The following is a 21,975-nucleotide window of genomic DNA, read 5'->3' as shown; positions in this document are numbered from 1 at the left end:
CTCAACAATAGAGAAACAGGAGAGGCATGTGGCACAGATGAGTGATATCGAAGTACGGTAACTAAAAGAACATTAGATGGAAACTTAGGGTGTCAAATAGGACCGGGTTGACCGAGAACCAGATGGAAAGATGGAGTCATAGAGAACCTGCAGAAAATGGGCTGCAAGGGATGGAAAGCTCGAGCCTTGATTCGTGATAACTGACGTTTGTTGAAGAGGCCAGGTTTCACGATGAACTGTAGAGCTTTTGTATTCAAGGTATCTTGCTGCCTTCATATAGTTGATAAACGACGTTTTTGTTTGTGCATAAAGACAAGGCTGCTTGCGTTTTTTAATTTTTTAATTTACTGGACTGATATCAAGCACTTACTCATCATGAGCGGTCCTGTAGAGGATGTATGCAAATAATACATAAAATATAGTTAATGTAAAAGTAAAATGTGTAAATTTACATAGTATAAAGTACGTTATGTTTCGTTTAAAAAGTTACCTCATTTTTGATACAGGACATTTATAAAATTTTCGATAAATGTTTTTAGGGCGATTAGTTCGTTTAGAATACCACTCGGATTTTTTTCATGTGAGTAAAAATTTGTAGCTCCTCAGCTATATTTGCCTTTATCAGCCATGTGTAGAAATGACATGTAAACTGCAATTCGCAGGTCTGCAAACGATAGTGTTAGCAGATTACGTAAATATGAGTAATAATTAGACACATTCAAAGTCGATAATATCTCAGTGGTTAGAGACAAAAGAAATAGCGACATAAAGGATTAACAACAGCAAAAAACGTCCGACCATTGTCTGACAGAAGGATATCTCATAAGAAATGTAGCATAGCACGTATCATCGTTTACTACGATGTTGACTACGTAAAATAAACAACATGTGTTAAGCATTTATTATGAGTCAGTTCCTTGACAAACTGTTAGTCTGTATTAACGAAATGAAAATCTTCTTCTTCTTCTGCGACTTCCCGAAGTACTGAAGTTTTGAAAAGTACTTCTATGAATATTTTCGTCCTTTATTCTCTTTGTTATGCCATTAAAGTTGCTAGCAGTTCCTGCACCCCTCATGATCACCACTTTTAGCCTTCCCTTGTTTACCAGCACATGAATGCTTCACCTTAGCTACGTAATTTCCGAATGTTTTAATTAAATCTGATAACTACCGAAAACTATTGAGTAAGAGGGGAAGCTTACGTGGATGACATCCAGAAAGTTATATTTCAACGTCTTCTGATAGCCGGAATACACTGCCAGTGCAAGGAATGTCTCAATCTTACAGAACTATGTGCTAATGTGAACAAAAGAAAAATAAAATGAAAATAAAAATAAATTAATAATAGTCGCAACTGATTAATCATGACGTGCAGAATGACTCTCATAAATGGTTGTCGTTCTGGATTAAAGAATGAATTTATTGACACCACATTCGAATATGTCGTACACTGATTGCAAGGTTAGCAAGGACATGTGCTAGATCTTCTGTTAAGGGCTACTATGCACACTGATTGTAAGGCTAGTGAGGACATGTGCTACACTTTCTGGTAAGGCTACTGTGTAAACCGACTGGAATATTTGCAAGGACATGTGCATCGTCTTCTGGTAAGTGTGGAAGGTTAGCTAGAGTATGTGCATCATCGTCTGGTAAGGCATCTTTGTACACTGATTGGAAAATTAGCGAGGCATGTGCATCATCATCTGGTTCAAATGGCTCTGAGCACTATGGGACTTAACTTCTAAGGTCATCAGTCCCCTAGAACTTAGAACTACTTAAACCTAACTAACCTAAGGACATCACACACATCCATGCCCGAGGCAGGATTCAAACCTGCGACCGTAGCGGTCACGCGGTTCCAGACTGTAGCGCCTTTAACCGCTTGGCCACAGCGGCCGGCTCATCATCTGGTGAGACTTCTGTGTACATTGACTGGAAGGTTTGCGAGGACAAGTGCATCATCTTGTTGTAAGGCTACTGTGTACACTGATTGGAAAGTTAGTGACGACACGTGCATCATCATCTGATAAGGCTACTGTGTACACTGATTGGAATGTTACCAAGGACATGTGCATCATCTTCTGGTAAGCGAACTGTGTATACAAATTGGAAGGTTAGCTGGAATATGCACATCATCTACTGATAAGGCTGCTGTATACACTGTCTGGAAGATTAGTGAGGACCTGTGCCTCATCTGGTAAGGCTATTGTGTACACTAAATGGAAAGTTAGTGAGGACATGTGCATCATCTTCTAGTAACGCTACTGTGTACACTGATTGGAGGGTTATGAAGGAGATGTGTATCATCTCCTGGTAAGGCTGCTGAACGTAGCCTAAGCAGAAAGGCAGCAGTGGTTAAGAGTAAGAACATGTGACCTACCGTGTGCATCGCGGTAGTAGGCATGCGTGACGCTGCGAAAACGCTCCTGGCCCGCCGTGTCCCAGATCTGCAGCTTCACGCGGCTGCCGTCCACCGTCACCACTTTGTTCTGGAACAGAGCAGAGAAAATGCTGCCGTCAGGACACAGCAGGTCGAAATTCGTCTAACCTAGCTCTTACATCGGACTTACTAACATATCTCTCCTTGTTATCCACTCACCACACAAAGCACACTACTGGCCATTAAAATTGCTACACCAAGAGGAAATGGGGATGATAAACGGGTATTCATTGGACGAATATATTATACCAGAACTGACATGTGATTACATTTGCACGCAAATTGGGTGCATAGATCCTGAGAAGTCAGTACCCAGAAAAACCACCTCTGGCCGTAATAACGGCCTGGATACGCCTAGGCATTGAGTCAAACAGAGCTCGGATGGCGTGTACAGGTACAGCTGCCCATACAGCTTCAACACGATACCACAGTTCATCAAGTGTAGTGACTGGCGTATTGTGACGAGCTCGGCCACCACTCACCAGACTTTTCAATTGGTGAGAGATCTGGAGAATGTGCTGGCCAGGGCAGAAGTCGAACATTTTCTGTATCCAGAAAGGCCCGTACGGGACCTGCAACATGCGGTCGTGCATTATCCTGCTGAAATGTAGGGGTTCCCAGGGATCGAATGAAGGGTAGAGCCACGGGTCGTAACACATCTGAAATGTAACATCCACTGTTCAAAGTGCCGTCAATGCGAACAAGAGGTGACCGAGACGTGTAACCAATGGCACCCCATACCATCACGCCGGGTGAAACGCCAATATGGCGATGACGAATACACACTTGCAATGTGCGTTCACCGTGATGTCGCCAAACACGGATGCGACCGTCATGATACTGTAAACAGAACCTGGATTCATCCGAAAAAATTTTGTTTTGCCATTCGTGCGCCCAGGTTCGTTGTCGAGTACACCATCGCAGGTGCTCCTGTCTGTGATGCAGCGTCAAGGGTAACTGCAGCCATGGTCTCCGAGCTGATAGTCCATGCTGCTGCAAACGTTGTCGAACTGTTCGTGCAGATGGTTGTTGTCTTGCAAATGTCCTCATCTGCAGACTCAGGGATCGAGACGTTTCTACACGATCCGTTACAGCCATGCGGATAAGATGCCTGTCTTCTCGACTGCTAGTGATACGAGGCCGTTGCGATCGAGCACGGCGTTCCGTATTACCCTCCTGAACCCACCGATTCCATATTCTGCTAACAGTCATTGCATCTTGACCAACGCGAGCAGCAATGTCGCGATACAATAAACCGCAATGGCGATAGGCTACAATCCGACCTTCATGAAAGTCATGAACGTGATGGTACGCATTTGTACTCCTTACACGAGGCATCAGAACAACGTTTCACCAGACAACGCCGGTCAACTACTGTTTGTGTATGAGAAATCGGTTGCAAACTTTCCTCATGTCAGCACGTTTTAGGTGTCGTGCCAACCTTGTGTGAATGCTCTGAAAAGCTAATGATTTGCAAATTACAGCATCTTCTTCCTGTCGGTTAAATTTCGCGTCTGTAGCACGTCATCTTCGTGGTGTAGCAATTTTAATAGCCAGTAGTGTATTAGTCATCTCGTAAACAGTGCACACTGGTCGCTTTGGAGAAATACAGAACTGATCCAACAACGTTCACGTAAGTCATGGCAGTGAAGTGGTGTGTCTGGGTCAGTCCGTTGTACGGATCCAGCGCAGTAAAATGGGTCGACATGGGGACATGACAGGATGGCAGAGAGAAGCAATCGTGTTTGGACGTCTCTCGGACCAAACGCTGAATGAAGACGCCTAGTTTGTTGGTGTACCACTCGCAGCCATCTAAAGCGATGTAAGAACACTGGTTGCAAAAGGATCCTAACCGACAGGGACAGGAGAGGAGTGTCACGTCTTGTCAATAACAAACAAGGCGGCAATGTCTGCTGTCGCTGAATGCTGCTCCTTAACCAATTTTCGAACGAACATTGCGAAGGGAACTGTATACAATGGCCATTTGTAGTTGGGTATCTCGCGAAAAGCTCTTACCCTTATAGCCACATGACGCTGCATGTATTCGATAGACCAAACAAAACAGATTGGACGGAAGCTAACTTGAGTCGTGTAGTACTGTCCGTCAGGTCGCGATTTTACCTGTTATCAGATGACGTAAGGCGTCGACTGTGCCGACGTCCAGATCAGGTGTTTAGCGTGCTGCAAGTGGCGGGTGACCTTCAGGCCGGAAGTAGTTCTATAAGGTGATTTTTTCCACCGTGTACAAACTCTAGGGATTAATCAATGAGAGGATACGGAACAAAAAAGGGTCTAATGAACTTATGGCCGGAAGTGCATGGTTTCCATGCTAGATACCGTTTACTCAATCATATATTGTTACAGAGACTGCGGTCTAATACGCGCTGTACAGTGCAGCCACAGTTACAGTATGCGTTGAAAATGGTTTTCACGTGCCTCAACACGTGCGTGTACGCGCCGTAGCATGTTCTGTCTCAAACGTTCACACCGGCTAGGCTGCATCCAAACAATGTCTAAGGCGGCATGAACATGCTGCTCCGGCGTCTTCATATCTGGAATGGGCTCTGCATATACGATACTTTTGAGATGGCTCCAAACCAGAAATCGTACGGATTGAGATCCGGTGAACGATCACGCCATGCTACTGGACCCCCTCGTCCGATACATCGATCAGGGAAGAGACGACTGAGGTGTGTCCGGACGTTAACGACGAAGTGGGCTGGAGCACCATCATGTAGCAGCCACATAAGCCTTCGAATCATCAATGGCACTTTTCCCAGCAGGAGAGGCAAAGTTACCCGCAAGAAACGCCGATAGTTACGGCCTGTTAGGCGACGTGGAAGGAAGACTGGTCCCAAAATCGGTTGCAAATTATCCCGGCCCACATATTTTGGCTCCACCGACGTTAATGATTCGCTGGCACCATACCATGGGGCTTCTGCTTACTATCCCATGAAAGTTGAAGATACCTCACCGCGTAAAGGTGGCCTCTTCTGTGAATAGGGTGGATGACACAAATCCCCGAGTCATGGTTGCCTGGTGAAGAATTCAGTTATAAAACTGCTCCCGAAGTGGAAAGTCGTCGCTAGTAAGCACTGCACACACTGTAAGTAGTAAGAGTAGTAACAAATATCATGGAGAATGTTCCACAAAGTCGTCTCTGGCTTACGCTGTAATGGCGGGCCAGCAGCCAGATAGTGACACGGCGGTTGCCTTCCACAGTGTTAATCACATTTTCCTCCAAGTCTGTGCCCGAACATTTGGGGTACTCCTTTCTGCTTCCTGATACAACCCTGTCTCAGACAAACGGCGGAATACTGTTGAAAACTTTGAATGCTGCGGTTGTTGTCAGCAGGGATAGATCTGTTACGACCTTGTTGCCCGCCGCCCGTCGCCATTTGCCTAACCACAAATAAACACCACGTCGGCAAGCTTTCGATTCCAATGCGAAACCATTGTGCACAAAGCTCTATCACACCCACTACAAGATAAGTCAGCAAGCGAAGTGAATTTTGACACAACATTAACAATTACAATGGCACGAGAGGGGTCTAGGGCATGACATATGAGAAACAGTACCACCTTCTAGAAGGAAACTATGCATACTGTAACTGTGACTGCGGTCTCTGTAGCAAAGTATGATTGACTAAATGGTCACCAGTATGGAAACCATGCATTTCCAGACATACGTTCATTAGACCTTTTTTGTTCCGCATCCTGTCATCGATCAATCTCAAGAGTTTTTGCACTGTGAATAAAATCACCCTGTATAGTGCTCCAATTCGATGGAAAGGCTGGTCTGGAGAACGCCTAGGGAACTTCACCTGCCCTCGTTTGTGAAGTAGGGAGGAGATGATGATGCGGCATGGGTGTGGGTTTTCTCAAGGGAACGCTAAATGCGGGAGGATATGAACAAATTTTATAGCATTGTGTACCGTTTGCAGTGGAGAAAACAGCTCGGAGACGACGATTGTGACAATGCACCCTGTCATAAAGCAGCCTCTGTGATGCAGTGGTTCGTGTACACTAAGACTTCTGAAGTGTATCGTTTGCAGTGGAGGAAACAGCTCGGAGACGACGATTGTGACAATGCACCCTGTCATAAAGCAGCCTCTGTGATGCAATGGTTCGTGTACACTAAGACTTCTGAAGTGGGCTGGCCTGCCCAGAGTATCGACCCGAAGACCTTTGCGATGAGATTTGACATCGACTTCCTTACAATCCCCTGCGTCGAACATCTCTTTCTTCTCTGCTTTTGACTTAGGAGAGTAGACTGCTATTCCTCCACAGGCATTAAGATATGTTATTGAAAGAGTTACCAACAGCTTTCAAGCTGTCATAAAGGGGCGGCTGGACACATTCTATGTTAATGCCCACTAAAAGGTGTTGTGGTACTTTTGATGAGATAGTGTAAAAGCGCTTTACGTCGGACTGAAGAAACAGACAAGTGAGTTAATATTGTAATAGATAGTTACAGGCTGGAAGATTGGGAGAACACTGAATACATAGGCACCTCTTCCCTGTCCTTCGTACTCGCTGTCCACTCGCTGTCCACGTCGCCTGTGCTGACAGATCAGAAAGCAAGCAGTCGAATTTCGCAGGCGGTGTCGAAGCCGTTCTGTCGGCCGCCCGTCGGGCTCCACTGTAGCTCACTCGCTCTCGTTTGCAGCACCCGATGTTTTTTTATCGCATCTGGGTCTTGCAGTGTTTATTTAGGTCTGTTTGCAAACTCGCTCTGCAAAAACACACAGCCGTTTGTTATTTAATCTCTGAATGAATTAAAGTACTGCCATAAGACTCTGTTTTAATTCCAGTATTAACGCGCAAACGTTTTTCTTTCCGTTTCGGCGATTACAGGCAAATGCTCGCCGCATCTTCCGTATCTGGAACTTTATAGGAAGCATTTGCAAAGCAGTGATACCGAGGCGACTGTAATTCAAGTCGGCGCAGAAAAAGCGCTATGTGACTATTGTGAAATAAGAATGTTGAGCGTTTAGCGTCGTGTATTTCAGTCATATCAAAGAGAAGAATCAACTGAAATTGCCTTTCTGTTATCGCTTCCCTCTCTCCAGCTAAAAGCTATCTTACTGAATATTTCTCGTCTCCTGACCGTGGCATCGTCGAACATGAAACATATCAGATGTTTCAGCCATAAGAAATCAAATGAAAAAGGGACAGGAACAGAGGAAGGCCGCAAACACACAACAGAAAAGCGGCAAATCAATGGAATAATTGTACACTGTCCAGTGACCACCTCTGCAAAGTCTCAGCAATTACTCTTGACAGCGAAGACCGCTGAGAGACGTGGAGGAAAGAGTGTCAGTGATGTTCTGGAAGATACGAATAGGGATGTGTCGGCTCCAGAGCCGTGGCCAGCTCCGCTGTGTTTCTCGGTTGAGGATCCATGGCGCGTACAGTCCGATCGAGGTGGTCCCACAGATTCTCGACTGGGTTTAAATCTGGAGGATTAGGTGGCCAGTGGAGTACGATAAACTTATCCTGATATTCTCAGGGCGACGCACATCCACTGCTAGCTGTGTGACATGTTGCATTGCCCTGCTGGTAGATGCCATCGAGTCGAGGAAAAACAAGCTACTTGTAGGGTTGGGCATTATCCCAAGGGTAGGTGCATATTTGTGCTGATCATTGATTGATTGATTGATTGATTGATTAACTGAGGGGTTATGGGACCAAACGGCGAGGTCATCAGTCCTACAATTCCGAAGTTAGTCACAGAAGAAAGAGGATCCGCTAAAAGTGGACGCATCACGTCAGGGGAATCAAATCATAAAATAATAAACATTAAACAAACACAGTAAAAGGCATAAAAGGTGAGACCAAATCTAAACACTGGAAGAAAAGGGCGGTCACCTGGTCACAGACCGAGAAAACTGGAAAAGAGGTCCCAGCCACAACCAACCTGCCCCTGCTCCTAGACTAAAGTAGAACCTTATACTGGAAATAAAAACCGCTTTCACGGAGGAAACTGAGGACTTGTTCAACCGTCCGTGAACCGTCTGCTAATATTAAGTTTAATGAATCGGGAAGACGATGCTTAGCACGAAGGGCCGAAACAAGTGGACATTCCACCAATATGTGGGATGGCTCCACAACCACATTGTGTGTGGGAGGGGGGGGGGGAGTTGTCGTTTTGTCGTTACGTAGGAGGAAACAATGGGTGAGCCTGGTATGAACACTGTGTAGACAGCATAAAACAGTGGACTCCTTTCGAGAGGAGCGGAAGTAAGAGCGCCAAACTGCTATAGATTTCTTTATTATTCGGAGTTTATTACTGTGAGGAGTAGTGCACCAGATGTCATTCCATTTTTGGGCAAAGAGATATTTGACGTAGATCCGCATATCCACAGCTGGAATCATGAAAGGAAATGGCGGGGGAGATACGTATCTGCATCTCTAGCCAAACAGTTAGCCAGTTCATTCCCTGGGGTGCCCACATCACTTGGGACCCAGAGAAAGACAACGGAACAGGCGGCACGGCCAAGGGCAGAGAGAAGGACACGGAAAGCAGAGACAAAAGGGTGCCGGGAGTAGCATCGGTCGATAGCCTGCTGACTGCTCATTGAGTCTGAACAAATTAAAACACTGTGGAGGCAGTCCTGAGGAACCAAAAGGAGGGCTCTGTGAATGGCTAGAAGCTCCGCTGTGAACACACTACATGATCCTGGCAATAAATGGTGTTCTAAGCCAGTAGGAGACGTGAAAGCGTATCCCACCTTATCGATTGTCTTACAACCATCAGTGCAGAAGATGGTGGCACCCTGAAACTTTGCATGGATGGCATATACAAGACACCAGAAAACCATAGAGGTGACAGAGATCTTAGGACCCCGGAATAGATCAGTCCTAATCCGTGGTCTGGGCACTATTTAAGGGGGGGGCGGTATGGGAGGAAAGACATGGGGTACATTCCAGTGAGTGGAGTTGGAGATCCTGACAGAGGAATGTGAGACGCATGCCAACCGGCAATCACATCCAGGGGTGGGTATCAGGAGAGAAACATCCCTCGTTGGCAAAGAGCACAGGGTACAAGGGATGGTCAGGGAATTGGAGAACGGCGATTGCGTAAGAAACGAGGAGCTGGCTCTGTCGTACGTTTAGATGGGGAATCTCCGCTTCTGTGAGGAGACTATCAACGGAACTAGTGCGAAAGGCACCAATAGCCAGATGCACTCCACAATGGTGAACAGGGTCAAGCAGTTTCAAAGTGGAAGGAGCTGCTGAGCCATAAACCTGAATACCATAATCTAGTCTGGATAAGACCATAGCACGGCAAAGATGGAGAAGAGTGGAACAGTCTGCACCCCAAGATGCGGAGAGCATTAAGCTTCCGCATACATGTAGTCTTTAGGTGGCAAATTTAGGGCAACCATGTCAGCTTGTTATCAAAAATAAAGCTCAAGAAACGGGACTGTGCTGCAATATCAAGGAGCTGGTCGCCTAAATAAAGTTCTGGATTGGGGTGTATGGTGGGTCGACAACCATACCATGGGACTTTTGCGAACTATCCCAGAGATTATTGTTATCAAAGTTAAAGATACCTCTCCGCGTAAAGGTGGCTTCTTCTGTGAATAGGATGGATGACACAGATCCCGGAATCGTGGTTGCCTGGCGAAGAAATCAGTGACAAAACTGCTCCCGAAGCGGAAAGTCTGTCACTAATAAGCCCTGCACATGCTGTAAGTGATAAGGGTAGTAACATTTGTCATGCATACGGTCGTCTGGTTTACCCTGCACTGGCGGGCCAACTTCCAGGTACTGACACGGCGGTCGCGTTCCCCAGTGTTAATGACATTTTTCTCCAAGTCTGATGTCCGAACATTAGGGGTACGTCCTTCATGATTTTCTGCTTCCTGATACGACCCTGTCTCAGACAAATGGCGAAATACTGTTGCAAACATTGAATGGTGTGGTTGTTGGGGGGATAGGTCTCCTGATTCACCCTTGCTGCCCGCCGCCCGTCGCCATTTGCTTTTCACAAATAAACACCATGTCTGCAAGCTCTCGATTCGAATGCTGAACCATTGTGTACAGTGCTGTATCACATCCAGTACAAGGTGAGTCAAAAAGAGAAGTGAATGGGACACAACATTACGAATCACTATGGCAGGAGAGGGCGCTAGGGCATGACGTACGAAGAACAGTACCAACCTCTAGGAGGAAACCATTCACACTGCAACTGTCGCTGCATGGTACAATGTGTATTAGACCGCTGTATCTGTAACAATGTATGATTGAATAAATGATCTCTACCACGGAAACCATAAATTTCAGGACACAACTTCATTAGATCTTTTTTTGTTCCGTATCCTGTCACCGGTCGGTTCCTAGACTTTTTACACGTTAGAAAAACCCACCCTGTATATAACAAGGGTGAGCATTCACTACTGCCTCCGTCATTGGAACTGAAGAGTAGTTTTATCTATCTACTTTCTCCGTATGTCTGCCCCTACGGTCCGAACTGTTTGCCATTTCTCTGGAGAACACTATGAGAGACTTAATAATCTCTGAGAGTATCACAAAATTTTGAAGCCTTCATAGTATTAAGTCTGATAATGATAGGTGCTAGATTCCAAGGCCTTACTTTACAAAGAACGTAGCTCTGCTCTGTTACAGTCTGTATTTATACTTTAGTCAGATCATGCACTTTCAGGATTAAATTCCAAACATATCTTTTCAGGTTACACATTACCTAATGAACACGATACGCTGTAACAGTTACCTTCTTAATACCTCCAAGAGAGTTAGTAGTGAATACAATATTGTAAATGCATTATTAAGAGACATAAAACTGCGCTTACCTGATGGTTGAAGGATGTGTTCTTCCTTCGGAAAGCTTATGGTGTGAGATCGTGAATCCAGAGACATGCAGTACTTACCAGTGGTCATGGTGCATCGTCAGTTCGTAGAAGACCTACCGTATGAAGTCTGACAAGGTTTATTTTCTGAAGCGCAAACCAAACCAGAGCAACAGCAATGACAGCAATACACGCACTGCTTACAGCCTTTAAGTTAAAAAAACACTGGCAGTTTGATGTAAACAGAACATGACTGAGGCACAACAGCAACTAGTCGCGATCTGGTGTGCAGAAAACTTATTCTCTACAGAGCTAGCCTTCAAGTCACTGCATACCTATCATCAGATAACGGCCGGAATTTACAAGAAAATTATTTTGTCAAACATGTAAATATATCGTTAAAGCAGTGCAGGTTTCATAAAATCTGGGAGACTGCATGAAATTTTGTGCTCTCGACTGAAAAGGCAATATAACAACAACTATTGTGTGTCAGCATGAATAGACATGTTTAAAATGCCAACTACTTGCATTCTAAAATCGATGTATCCAGTAATCCAGTTTGATATTCAACTTCGCAGCGACTGATATTCAAATTCAACGACAAAAAAGAGCACGGGATTCAATCAGTGATTTGATTTTGCTCGAATTGTTTCAAAGTTCGTGTGTCGTATGTGTGTGTGTGTGTGTGTGTGTGTGTGTGTGTGTGTGTGAGAGAGAGAGAGAGAGAGAGAGAGAGAGAGAGAGAGAGAGAGAGAAGGGTGGGGAGGGGGGGATGGTGGGAGGGAGAGAGGAAGATTGAGGCTGCGAGGTATTGATAGAGAGATATTGCTCTTCGCACTTATCTACCACCCAGCAAAATCAAGTGTGGTTCCAGCTATTGATTACCGGAACTAGTCTTGGACATGTGACAAGATAAAGTCGTGTTCATATCAAAAGTGGTGTGTGCCACATTACGTCTGAAGTAATATCACAGAAAATGTCTCCATGATCTGGTGCATCGATACTTTGTTAACGTTCTTTACTGTCGACCTGCAGGAGAGAAGTTTCAATGCGGGTGGAAGAACTTTGGTACCATCATCATCATCATTTCAACTCTCAGGAATTAAACGTGATGCGTGCTCCGTTCTCGTGTGTCAGCATGATACATGCCATCTCTACTTGTATTTTCCCAGCCTTCTTTTTCCATGTGAAACATATGTTATGGCGTATAGTGCTAGTCATCGATCTGACGTTCTTTCCACATACCCACTCCATTTATTTCTCAATTAATCTATTGGTTCAACTTTCAACTTTTTTGTAATGTTTTCATTATTTATTTTATCAAGTTTTGTACATCCATGCACACCTCTCAGAAAACATATTTCAGACGCTTAAAACTTAATACTCTATCGTTTGTTACTCGATCCAGGTACCACTGCGGTAGAAAAGTGCAGGCAATGCCGTGGTTTAATAACATTTAATTTCATTTCCTTTCTTAACCTGTTTTTTAAGTTTTGTTTATAGCGACATATATAATTTTCCAAGACATTTTTCTGCATCCTGATATCCTAGATATCTTGCTTGATTTCCAACATAGTTAAAAAATTTTACTTTGCAAAAACGACAATTTTTGATTTTATGTATTCGATTTCCCTAAATGTAACCAATTTTGTCTTATCAGTAGAGATCGTCATATTATATTCTTGGTGCAAGAAGGTAAATTTGTGGTTGGTGGTTTGCAGTTAACTTTTCACTGTAGCACTTAATGAACGGGCCATCAGCGAATAAACAAGAGTTTGTATTTGGTATGATTTTTCTAAACCAGAGTTTACTTTCTCAAGAGATCATCAGCACATTTATCAGAAAGAGCAGATGACAGAGTATACCCTTGTCTAATATACAGATTTACGAGGATTTAATCAGAAATTTTTTAATCAATTTTGGTCTTCATTGTTGTATTTTTGTATACGTATTCCAATATGAGTGTGATATGCCAGGGGTATCCTCTTTCCATTTGTCTGGAAATCACCGCTTCAGTTGTAAAGCTTTTAAATTCACGACCGCTCGCTCGTTCTATTATGCTCAGTAAATTTCTTTATGTGTTTGGTCAAAAGCCTTCATGTCATCCATAAATGCTATGTGAGCTTCATTACTATACTCTGTTCTTCACTCTGTCACCTATTTTATAATGAACACGTTGTCGACGCAAGATCTGCGGTTCTTAGAACCATTCTGCTCCTTTGAAAGAAGTGCTTCATTTATTATTTGTACTCCTTTACCGTTTATTTTGGTTTGTATCTTACATGCCGTATCTGCCAGAGCAATTTTCGCATTCATTCCGATTTCCTTATCTGAAAATAGTTATAAAAACAGCACTCCTACATTTACCACGAACATTGTTGTGTAAAGAACACTCATTAGAGTAATGCAGATTCCTTAGATTCAGAAATGAGCCAATGTTTGCACTGATTTCATCTTTTCGAATTACTTTTCTATCTTTTTGTTGTTTGGAGCAATGCTTCATCGTGTTTGTGAACTGCTTTCAATAAAAAACATTCAGAAAAAAATTACGTAACTGCTCTCAAGAAACGTGGTATTTGAAGTGAAATTATCTGTTTTCCTTTTATTTCTAGAAAAATAGTTTATGTTGTCCTGGTGTTACGTTAGATGAATAGTGAAAAACAGATATTCATCTCGGGAAAAAAATGTGAAGACTTCTGGACGGTATACGCGAAAAATACGAAAGTGAAGAGTAATTATCGTTGTCCGCTATTAAATCGCTCGAATTTGACGAAAATCGTCACATCGCCATGGAAAATGGATGCTTGCATACGGCCAACCTAACGTACAGAGCTCCAGAGGGAAAAATACAACAATTTATGGATGTAATCTCTTAGCGACGTCGATGATGATAAACACGAGCAGCGCGTGACAGCGTTCCTCTTGAAACAATAACGAAGCGTGCATTGTTTATCTGTCCCTCTATCGCTGGCGTAAATGCGACAGTGTTGACACATCAGAGGTGACCGCAGACTTCCACGTGAATAAGCTCTGAACGCACAGTCTCACAAGGCCGCCGTCAAATAAGTTTTATAGTCATTCACATCTGTACTCCGAAAGCCACCATTTGTGTGTGGGGAGTGTACATCTGTATCAGAATCGATTTCCCTCTTCAATCTCCATTCTTGAATAGTGCATGGGAAAAGACGACTACCACCCTAGCTTTCTATGTACTCAATTTTTCTAACGTTCTCTGTTATGGTCATAACGCCAGATATACACTGAGACGACAAAAGTTACAGGGTACCTCCTAATATCGTATCGCACATCCCTTTTCCCGGCGTAGGGCAGCAACTGGATGTGGCATGGATTCAACAAGTCGCTGGAAGTCCCTTGCATATTTATTGAGCCATGCTGCCTCTACAGCAGTCCGTGACTGCGAAAGTGTTACCGGTGCAGGATTTTGTGCAAGAACTAACCTCTAGATTATGTGCCATAAATATTAAAAGGGATTCATGTCGGGCGATCTGGGTGGTCAAATCATTGTCCAGAATGTTCTTCAAATAAACCGTGGACAATCGTGGCCCGGTGACATGGCGCATTGTCATTCATAAAAAATCCGTCGTTGTCTGGGAACATGATGCCCATGAATGGCTACAATTGGTCTCCTAGAAGCCGAACATAGCCATTTCCACTCAATGATCGGTTCACTTGGACCAGAGGACCCACTTGCACAGTGTCTTGTTAACAACTTCGGTCCATGGTTTCGTGGGATCTGCGGCACACCCGAACGCTACCACCAGCTCTTACCAACTGAAATCGGGGTTCATCTGACCAGGCCACGGTTTTCCAGTTGTCTAAGGTCTAACTGATATGGTCACGGGCCCAGGAGAGGCCTTCAGGCATGCTGTGCCGTTAGCAAAGGGCCCGGTGTCGGTCGTCTGCTGCCACAGCCCATTAACGCCAGATTTCGCCACACTGCCTTAACGGCAGTAGCTTCGTCGTACGACTCCAGATTTATGTCTGTGGTTATTTAGAGCAGTTTTGCTTGTCTTTCAGTACTGGCAGCTCTAACCAAACGCCGCTGCTTTCGGTCGTGAATTGTAGGCCTTCGGTCACTGCGTCGTCCGTGGTGAGAGAGAGCGGCACATTCTAGACACTGTGGAACTCGTAGTACTGAATTCCTTAATGATTTCCGAAATGGAATGACCCGTGCATCTAGCTCCAACAGCCATTCCGAATTCAAAGTCTGTTAATTCCCGTCGTGCGGGCGTAACCACGTCGGAAATCTTCTCACATGAATCATAAATGACAACTCTGCCAATGCACTGCCCTAGCTTGTGTACGCGTTACTACCGCCATCTGTGTATGTCAGTATCGCTATCCCATGAATTGTCACCTCAATATACGAGTATGTTGAAGAAATTAATACACTACTGGCCATTAAAATTGCTACACCACGAAGATGACGTGCTACAGAAGCGAAATTTAACCGACAGGAAGAAGATGCTGTAATTTGCAAATGATTAGCTTTACAGAGCATTCACACAAATGTGGCGCCGGTGGCGACACCTACAACGTGCTGACATGAGCAAAGATTGCAACCGATTTCTCATATACAAACAGTAGTTGACCGGCGTTGTCTGGTGAAACGTTGTTCTAATGCCTCATGTAAGGAGTAGAAATGCGTACCATCACGTTCATGACTTTGATAAAGGTCGGATTGTAGCCTATCGCGATTGCGGTTTATCGTATCGCGACATTGCTGCTCGCGTTGGTCGAGATGCAATGACTGTTAGCAGAATATGGAATCGGTGGGTTCAGGAGGGTAATACGGAACGCCGTGTTCGATCCCAACGGCCTCGTATCATTAGCAGTCGAGATGTCAGGCATCTTATCCGCACGGCTGTAACGGATCGTGTAGGAACGTCTCGATCCCTGAGTCTACAGATGGGGACACTTGCAAGACAACAACCATCTGCACGAACAGTTCGACGACGTTTGCAACAGAATGGACTATCAGCTTGGAGACCATTGCTGCAGTTACCCTTGACGCTGCATCACAGACAGGAGCACCTGCGATGGTGTACTCGACAACGAACCTGGGTGCACGAATGGCAACACGTCATTTTTTCGGATGAATCCAGGTTCTGTTTACAGTATCATGACGGTCGCATCCGTGTTTGGCGACATCGCGGTGAACGCACATTGGAAGCGTGTATTCATCATCGCCATACTGGCGTTTCATCCGGCGTGATTGTATGGGGTGCCATTGGTTACACGTCACGGTCACCTATTGTTCGCATTGACGGCACTTTGAACAGTGGACGTTACATTTCAGATGTGTTACGACCCGTGGCTCTACCCTTCATTCGATCCCTGCGAACCCCTACATTTCAGCAGGATAATGCACGACTGCACGTTGCAGGTCCTGTACGGGCCTTTCTGGATACAGAAAACGTTCGACTGCTGCCCTGGGCAGCACATTCTCCAGATTTCTCACCAATTGAAAACGTCTGGTCAGTGGTGGCCGAGCAACTGGCTCGTCACAATACGCCAGTCACTATTCTTGATGTTAGCACACTGGACTCGCATTCGGGAGGGCGACGGTTCAATGCCGTCTCCGGCCATCCTGATTTAGGTTTTCCGTGATTTCCCTAAATCGCTTCAGGCAAATGCCGGGATGGTTCCTTTGAAAGGGCACGGCCGATTTCCTTTCCTATCCTTTCCTCACCCGAGCTTGCGCTCCGTCTCTAATGACCTCGTTGTCGACGGCACGTTAAACACTAATCTCCTCCTCCTCCACTACTCTTGATGAACAGTGGTATCGTGTTGAAGCTGCATGGGCAGCTGTACCTGTACACGCCATCCAAGCTCTGTTTGGCTCAATACCCAGGCGTATCAAGGCCGTTATTACGGCCAGAGGTGGTTGTTCTGGGTCCTGATTTCGCAGGATCTATGCACCCAAATTGCGTGAAAATGTAATCACATGTCAGTTCTAGTATAATATATTTGTCCAATAAATACCCGTTTATGATCTGCATTTCTTCTTGGTGTAGCATTTTTAATGGCCAGTAGTGTACGTTACTTCATACGTGTCCGGTGCTATAAAAAGGTCTACGATATGCAGGGCGTCTCTGGTAATGTCTGTGATTGCAAAATCCTAGGCATTTCTGAGTCACTCGTCGCGAGGCACGTAGCTTTTCTTTAGGTTTTCTCTATCCCTCCCACTAATGAAGTTTGATAGAGTAACCGCTACAGCGATGCGACACCTTTCGTCTGGCCACAGAGACATGAGAAACTGGGAGAGTTACCGGAATGCACCATAACGCTAACGACAGCATCAAGTTCATGGCGGAGATTGAAGAAAACCGTGGCTTTCCCTTTCATGACGTCCTCGTCAGGTTTCGAAACCATGGTGTACACAGAATACTCTCTTATGCGGGCCGGTACCTGCATGCTTTCTGATATTACCACCAGTCCTAAATAGTGCTGTTCTGAGGTCCTGGATTCACTGAGCCGAAGCCGTCTCTCATGTTAAAAACTTGTCGTTAAAACTGAACCACTCGCGGGATATCCTTTGCGAGAATGCTTTCTAGTATTACAGGTGATTCCAAAATAATTATATTTGCTGATGACACTAGCTGGGTAGTAAAGTATGTTGTATGCAACACTGGCACTGTTTCAAATAGTGCAGTTGAAGACATAAGCTCGTGGCTTGTAAAAATAAACTGACACTAAATCACCGTAGGACTCAGTTTTTTACAGTTTACAACACACAGTTTATGGAAACCTGACGTTCTAATTACACAGAATAGGCATATGATTAGTGAGGCTGAACAGTTCAGATTTCTACTTGTTTAGACAGATAATAAACTGTCATGGAATCTTGTTAAGGACCTTTTTAATATTGTAACAGTATCTGAAGTAGCTGGTAGTTCTTCACGAAAAGCAATCTACTTTGCTAACTTTCATTCGCTCATGACGTATAGTATTCGTTTTGGAGAAACTCGTCCCATATTTCTGGCTCAGAAACTGGCGGCTCTAGAAATAAGTGGTGAAAGTTCGCAAACCTCTCGTAGACCTCTGTTCATTAGCCTGGGTATTCTGACATAGGCTTCATAGTATATGTACACTCCTGGAAATGGAAAAAAGAACACATTGACACCGGTGTGTCAGACCCACCATACTTGCTCCGGACACTGCGAGAGGGCTGTACAAGCAATGATCACACGCACGGCACAGCGGACACACCAGGAACCGCGGTGTTGGGCGTCGAATGGCGCTAGCTGCGCAGCATTTGTGCACCGCCGCCGTCAGTGACAGCCAGTTTGCCGTGGCATACGGAGCTCCATCGCAGTCTTTAACACTGGTAGCATGCCGCGACAGCGTGGACGTGAACCGTATGTGCAGTTGACGGACTTTGAGCGAGGGCGTATAGTGGGCATGCGGGAGGCCGGGTGGACGTACCGCCGAATTGCTCAACACGTGGGGCGTGAGGTCTCCACAGTACATCGATGTTGTCGCCAGTGGTCGGCGGAAGATGCACGTGCCCGTCGACCTGGGACCGGACCGCAGCGACGCACGGATGCACGCCAAGACCGTAGGATCCTACGCAGTGCCGTAGGGGACCGCACCGCCACTTCCCAGCAAATTAGGGACACTGTTGCTCCTGGGGTATCGGCGAGGACCATTCGCAACCGTCTCCATGAAGCTGGGCTACGGTCCCGCACACCGTTAGGCCGTCTTCCGCTCACGCCCCAACATCGTGCAGCCCGCCTCCAGTGGTGTCGCGACAGGCGTGAATGGAGGGACGAATGGAGACGTGTCGTCTTCAGCGATGAGAGTCGCTTCTGCCTTGGTGCCAATGATGGTCGTATGCGTGTTTGGCGCCGTGCAGGTGAGCGCCACAATCAGGACTGCATACGACCGAGGCACACAGGGCCAACACCCGGCATCATGGTGTGGGGAGCGATCTCCTACACTGGCCGTACACCACTGGTGATCGTCGAGGGGACACTGAATAGTGCACGGTACATCCAAACCGTCATCGAACCCATCGTTCTACCATTCCTAGACCGGCAAGGGAACTTGCTGTTCCAACAGGACAATGCACGTCCGCATGTATCCCGTGCCACCCAACGTGCTCTAGAAGGTGTAAGTCAACTACCCTGGCCAGCAAGATCTCCGGATCTGTCCCCCATTGAGCATGTTTGGGACTGGATGAAGCGTCGTCTCACGCGGTCTGCACGTCCAGCACGAACGCTGGTCCAACTGAGGCGCCAGGTGGAAATGGCATGGCAAGCCGTTCCACAGGACTACATCCAGCATCTCTACGATCGTCTCCATGGGAGAATAGCAGCCTGCATTGCTGCGAAAGGTGGATATACACTGTACTAGTGCCGACATTGTGCATGCTCTGTTGCCTGTGTCTATGTGCCTGTGGTTCTGTCAGTGTGATCATGTGATGTATCTGACCCCAGGAATGTGTCAATAAAGTTTCCCCTTCCTGGGACAATGAATTCACGGTGTTCTTATTTCAATTTCCAGGAGTGTATATACATATATTCTTTTACTTCGTTTATTGTTAACATTCTCATCTTGTTGTCACGAATTAGCAGGTTTCACTCAATTTAAAACTAGACAGAGATCCAATCTGCATTTGGATAGACCTCCTTGACTCTTTTGCAGAAAGGTGTGCAGCGTTCTGCTGCATTCATTTTCAATAAGCTACTACAAGAATTCAAAAACCTTAACATTGATCCACGCGGCTTCATATAGAACCTGAAGGGTTTCCTTACGGATCACTCCTTTTATTCCGTCGAATAAAGCTTATTCCTATGTTACATTGTCGACTGCGTTTATATAAAATTACAGCTTGTCATCCCTTTAGGATTGATTAACATAAATTTTACCTACAATAACTCGTACTTTTCTGTTGTAATTTCATATACTGACGCGTTCCGCGAGTATGCCGATCGGTTCTTTAATTTAGTACTACGGAACTAGACGTGTAAAATAAACAATAAAATAAAAATAAATATAACAAAGAATTTCAGGAGGTATCAGCAAGCAGAACAGCGATGCGAAGGAGAGTAAAAAGTCTGTGTAATGCCATTCTGTAATTCAGTGACAGATAAGACAAGCCAACTCCTGAAGAGACATAGCATCAAGTCAGTCTTCAAGGGCGAGGAGGAGGACATCAGTGTTAAACGTCCCGTCGACATCGAGATCATTAGCGACGGGGTGCAAGCTCGGATTGGGAAAGGATGGGGAAGGAAATCGGCCGTGCCCTTTCAAAGTAACCATCCCGGCATCTTCCTGAAGTGATTTAGGAAAATAGCCGGCCGGAGTGACCGAGCGGTTCTAGGCGCTACCGCTACGGTCGCAGGTTCGAATCCTCCGTTCACAATATCTTGCGGTTAAGGTTCTGTTTTGTGTATTGATGAGATACTCCTATCTCAAAGGAGGCCACTTTTATCTATCTACTTAGAGATGTTTTTCCACCTTGTCCTTGGCAATCCAACATGTCATTTCCCGTTTACAGCCATTTCAAGAAAATTTCTTGGTTATCCTGCTTTCCTCCACCCGTTTCACATGGCCATGCCCTCTTAATCTAAAATGGTGGAATTTCCGGTATTCTAAGTTTTGTAGTTGCAGCCACTCAGTTTGTTTCACTGGTTATCTCATCCTTTTTTGTTCGCTTCGGCATAAATCTCAAAGATTTCATTTCAAAAGGTAGGATTCGTTTATTCTCGCTCTCTGCCAGAGCACAGGTCTCCTGTGAGTAGGTCAAACCAGGGATATGGTAGTTACCCGAGGTGGTTAGTTTTGCTTTTCATGGCATCTAGTTGTCCGAAAGGATTGAAGCGAAGTTATATTAGGGACGGTTCGGCAGGGGAGGAAGGGTCAAGGGGAAGATACGGTAGAAAACTCTGAAATCTCCATCCGTATCTCGCTGGGTAAGGGTCAAGGGGCGGGCACAGGATACACTAGCAAAGAGATATTCATCAATCTGTCTTCAGACTGAAGAGCGGAACAACATCAACGTTTATTTGTGGCTAGATGAACCTTACTGTCCGTGAGCGTTAATAACTACGGCTGCCAGCAGTGATTCAAAAATAAAGAACAGGTTCAAGTTGTTTTATACACACAAACTATAAACTGCACATATCATTGAACAGAGGAAGGTTCGAAGTTTTGACGCAGCTGTGCCGTTGTTTGTTTTTAGCAACATGGTAACTAATTCCAAGACAAAGCATTTAGTGTGTTGGAATTTGACCGAAGTCAGTTCATGGTCCAAGTGCAACAAGCGCCGGCCGGAGTGGCCAAACGGTTCTGGGCGCTACAGTCTGGAACCAAGCGACCGCTGCAGTCGCAGGTTCGAATCCTGCCTCGGGCATGGATGTGTGTGATGTCCTTAGGTTACTTAGGTTTGATTAGTTCTAAGTTCTAGGCGACTGATGACCTCAGAAGTTAAGTCGCATGGTGCTCAGAGCCATTTGAACCATTTTTTGCAACAAGCATCCCGCCGTCGATTCAGCAAGAAGCCGCCTCTGTATAACCAGATTTATGATTTGTGGCTGGCATTAAAAATTCTTGGAAGATGGTTGCATATGCACAGAGAAGAACACTCGTCGGTCAAGCACGCCTGATGAAAATGTCGACCGTATCCTACACACGTTCACACAGAGCCGCCTAAGTCTACAGTACGGCTGGTCCCAAGAACTTCAACTTCTG

The 21,975-nt window shown here is 45.3% G+C and overlaps 1 protein-coding gene across 2 annotated transcripts in view; it reads right to left on the bottom strand.

Moving 5' to 3' along the window:
- Window positions 1-21,975, bottom strand: part of LOC126170560 (ras-related protein Rab-37-like) — a 379,498-nt gene that overhangs the window by 68,581 nt on the left and 288,942 nt on the right. For both annotated transcript variants that reach the window (XM_049920735.1, XM_049920736.1), the window contains one exon: window positions 2,381-2,489. In XM_049920735.1, the coding sequence (XP_049776692.1) occupies window positions 2,381-2,489 (109 nt within the window). The remainder of the gene's footprint in view (window positions 1-2,380; window positions 2,490-21,975) is intronic.

The sequence above is a fragment of the Schistocerca cancellata genome, chromosome 1 (assembly GCF_023864275.1).
Source record: "Schistocerca cancellata isolate TAMUIC-IGC-003103 chromosome 1, iqSchCanc2.1, whole genome shotgun sequence".
In the NCBI taxonomy this organism is placed as follows: domain Eukaryota; kingdom Metazoa; phylum Arthropoda; class Insecta; order Orthoptera; family Acrididae; genus Schistocerca; species Schistocerca cancellata.
Note: the sequence above shows the minus strand (reverse complement) of the source record. Positions and strands in the feature narration are given on the sequence as shown.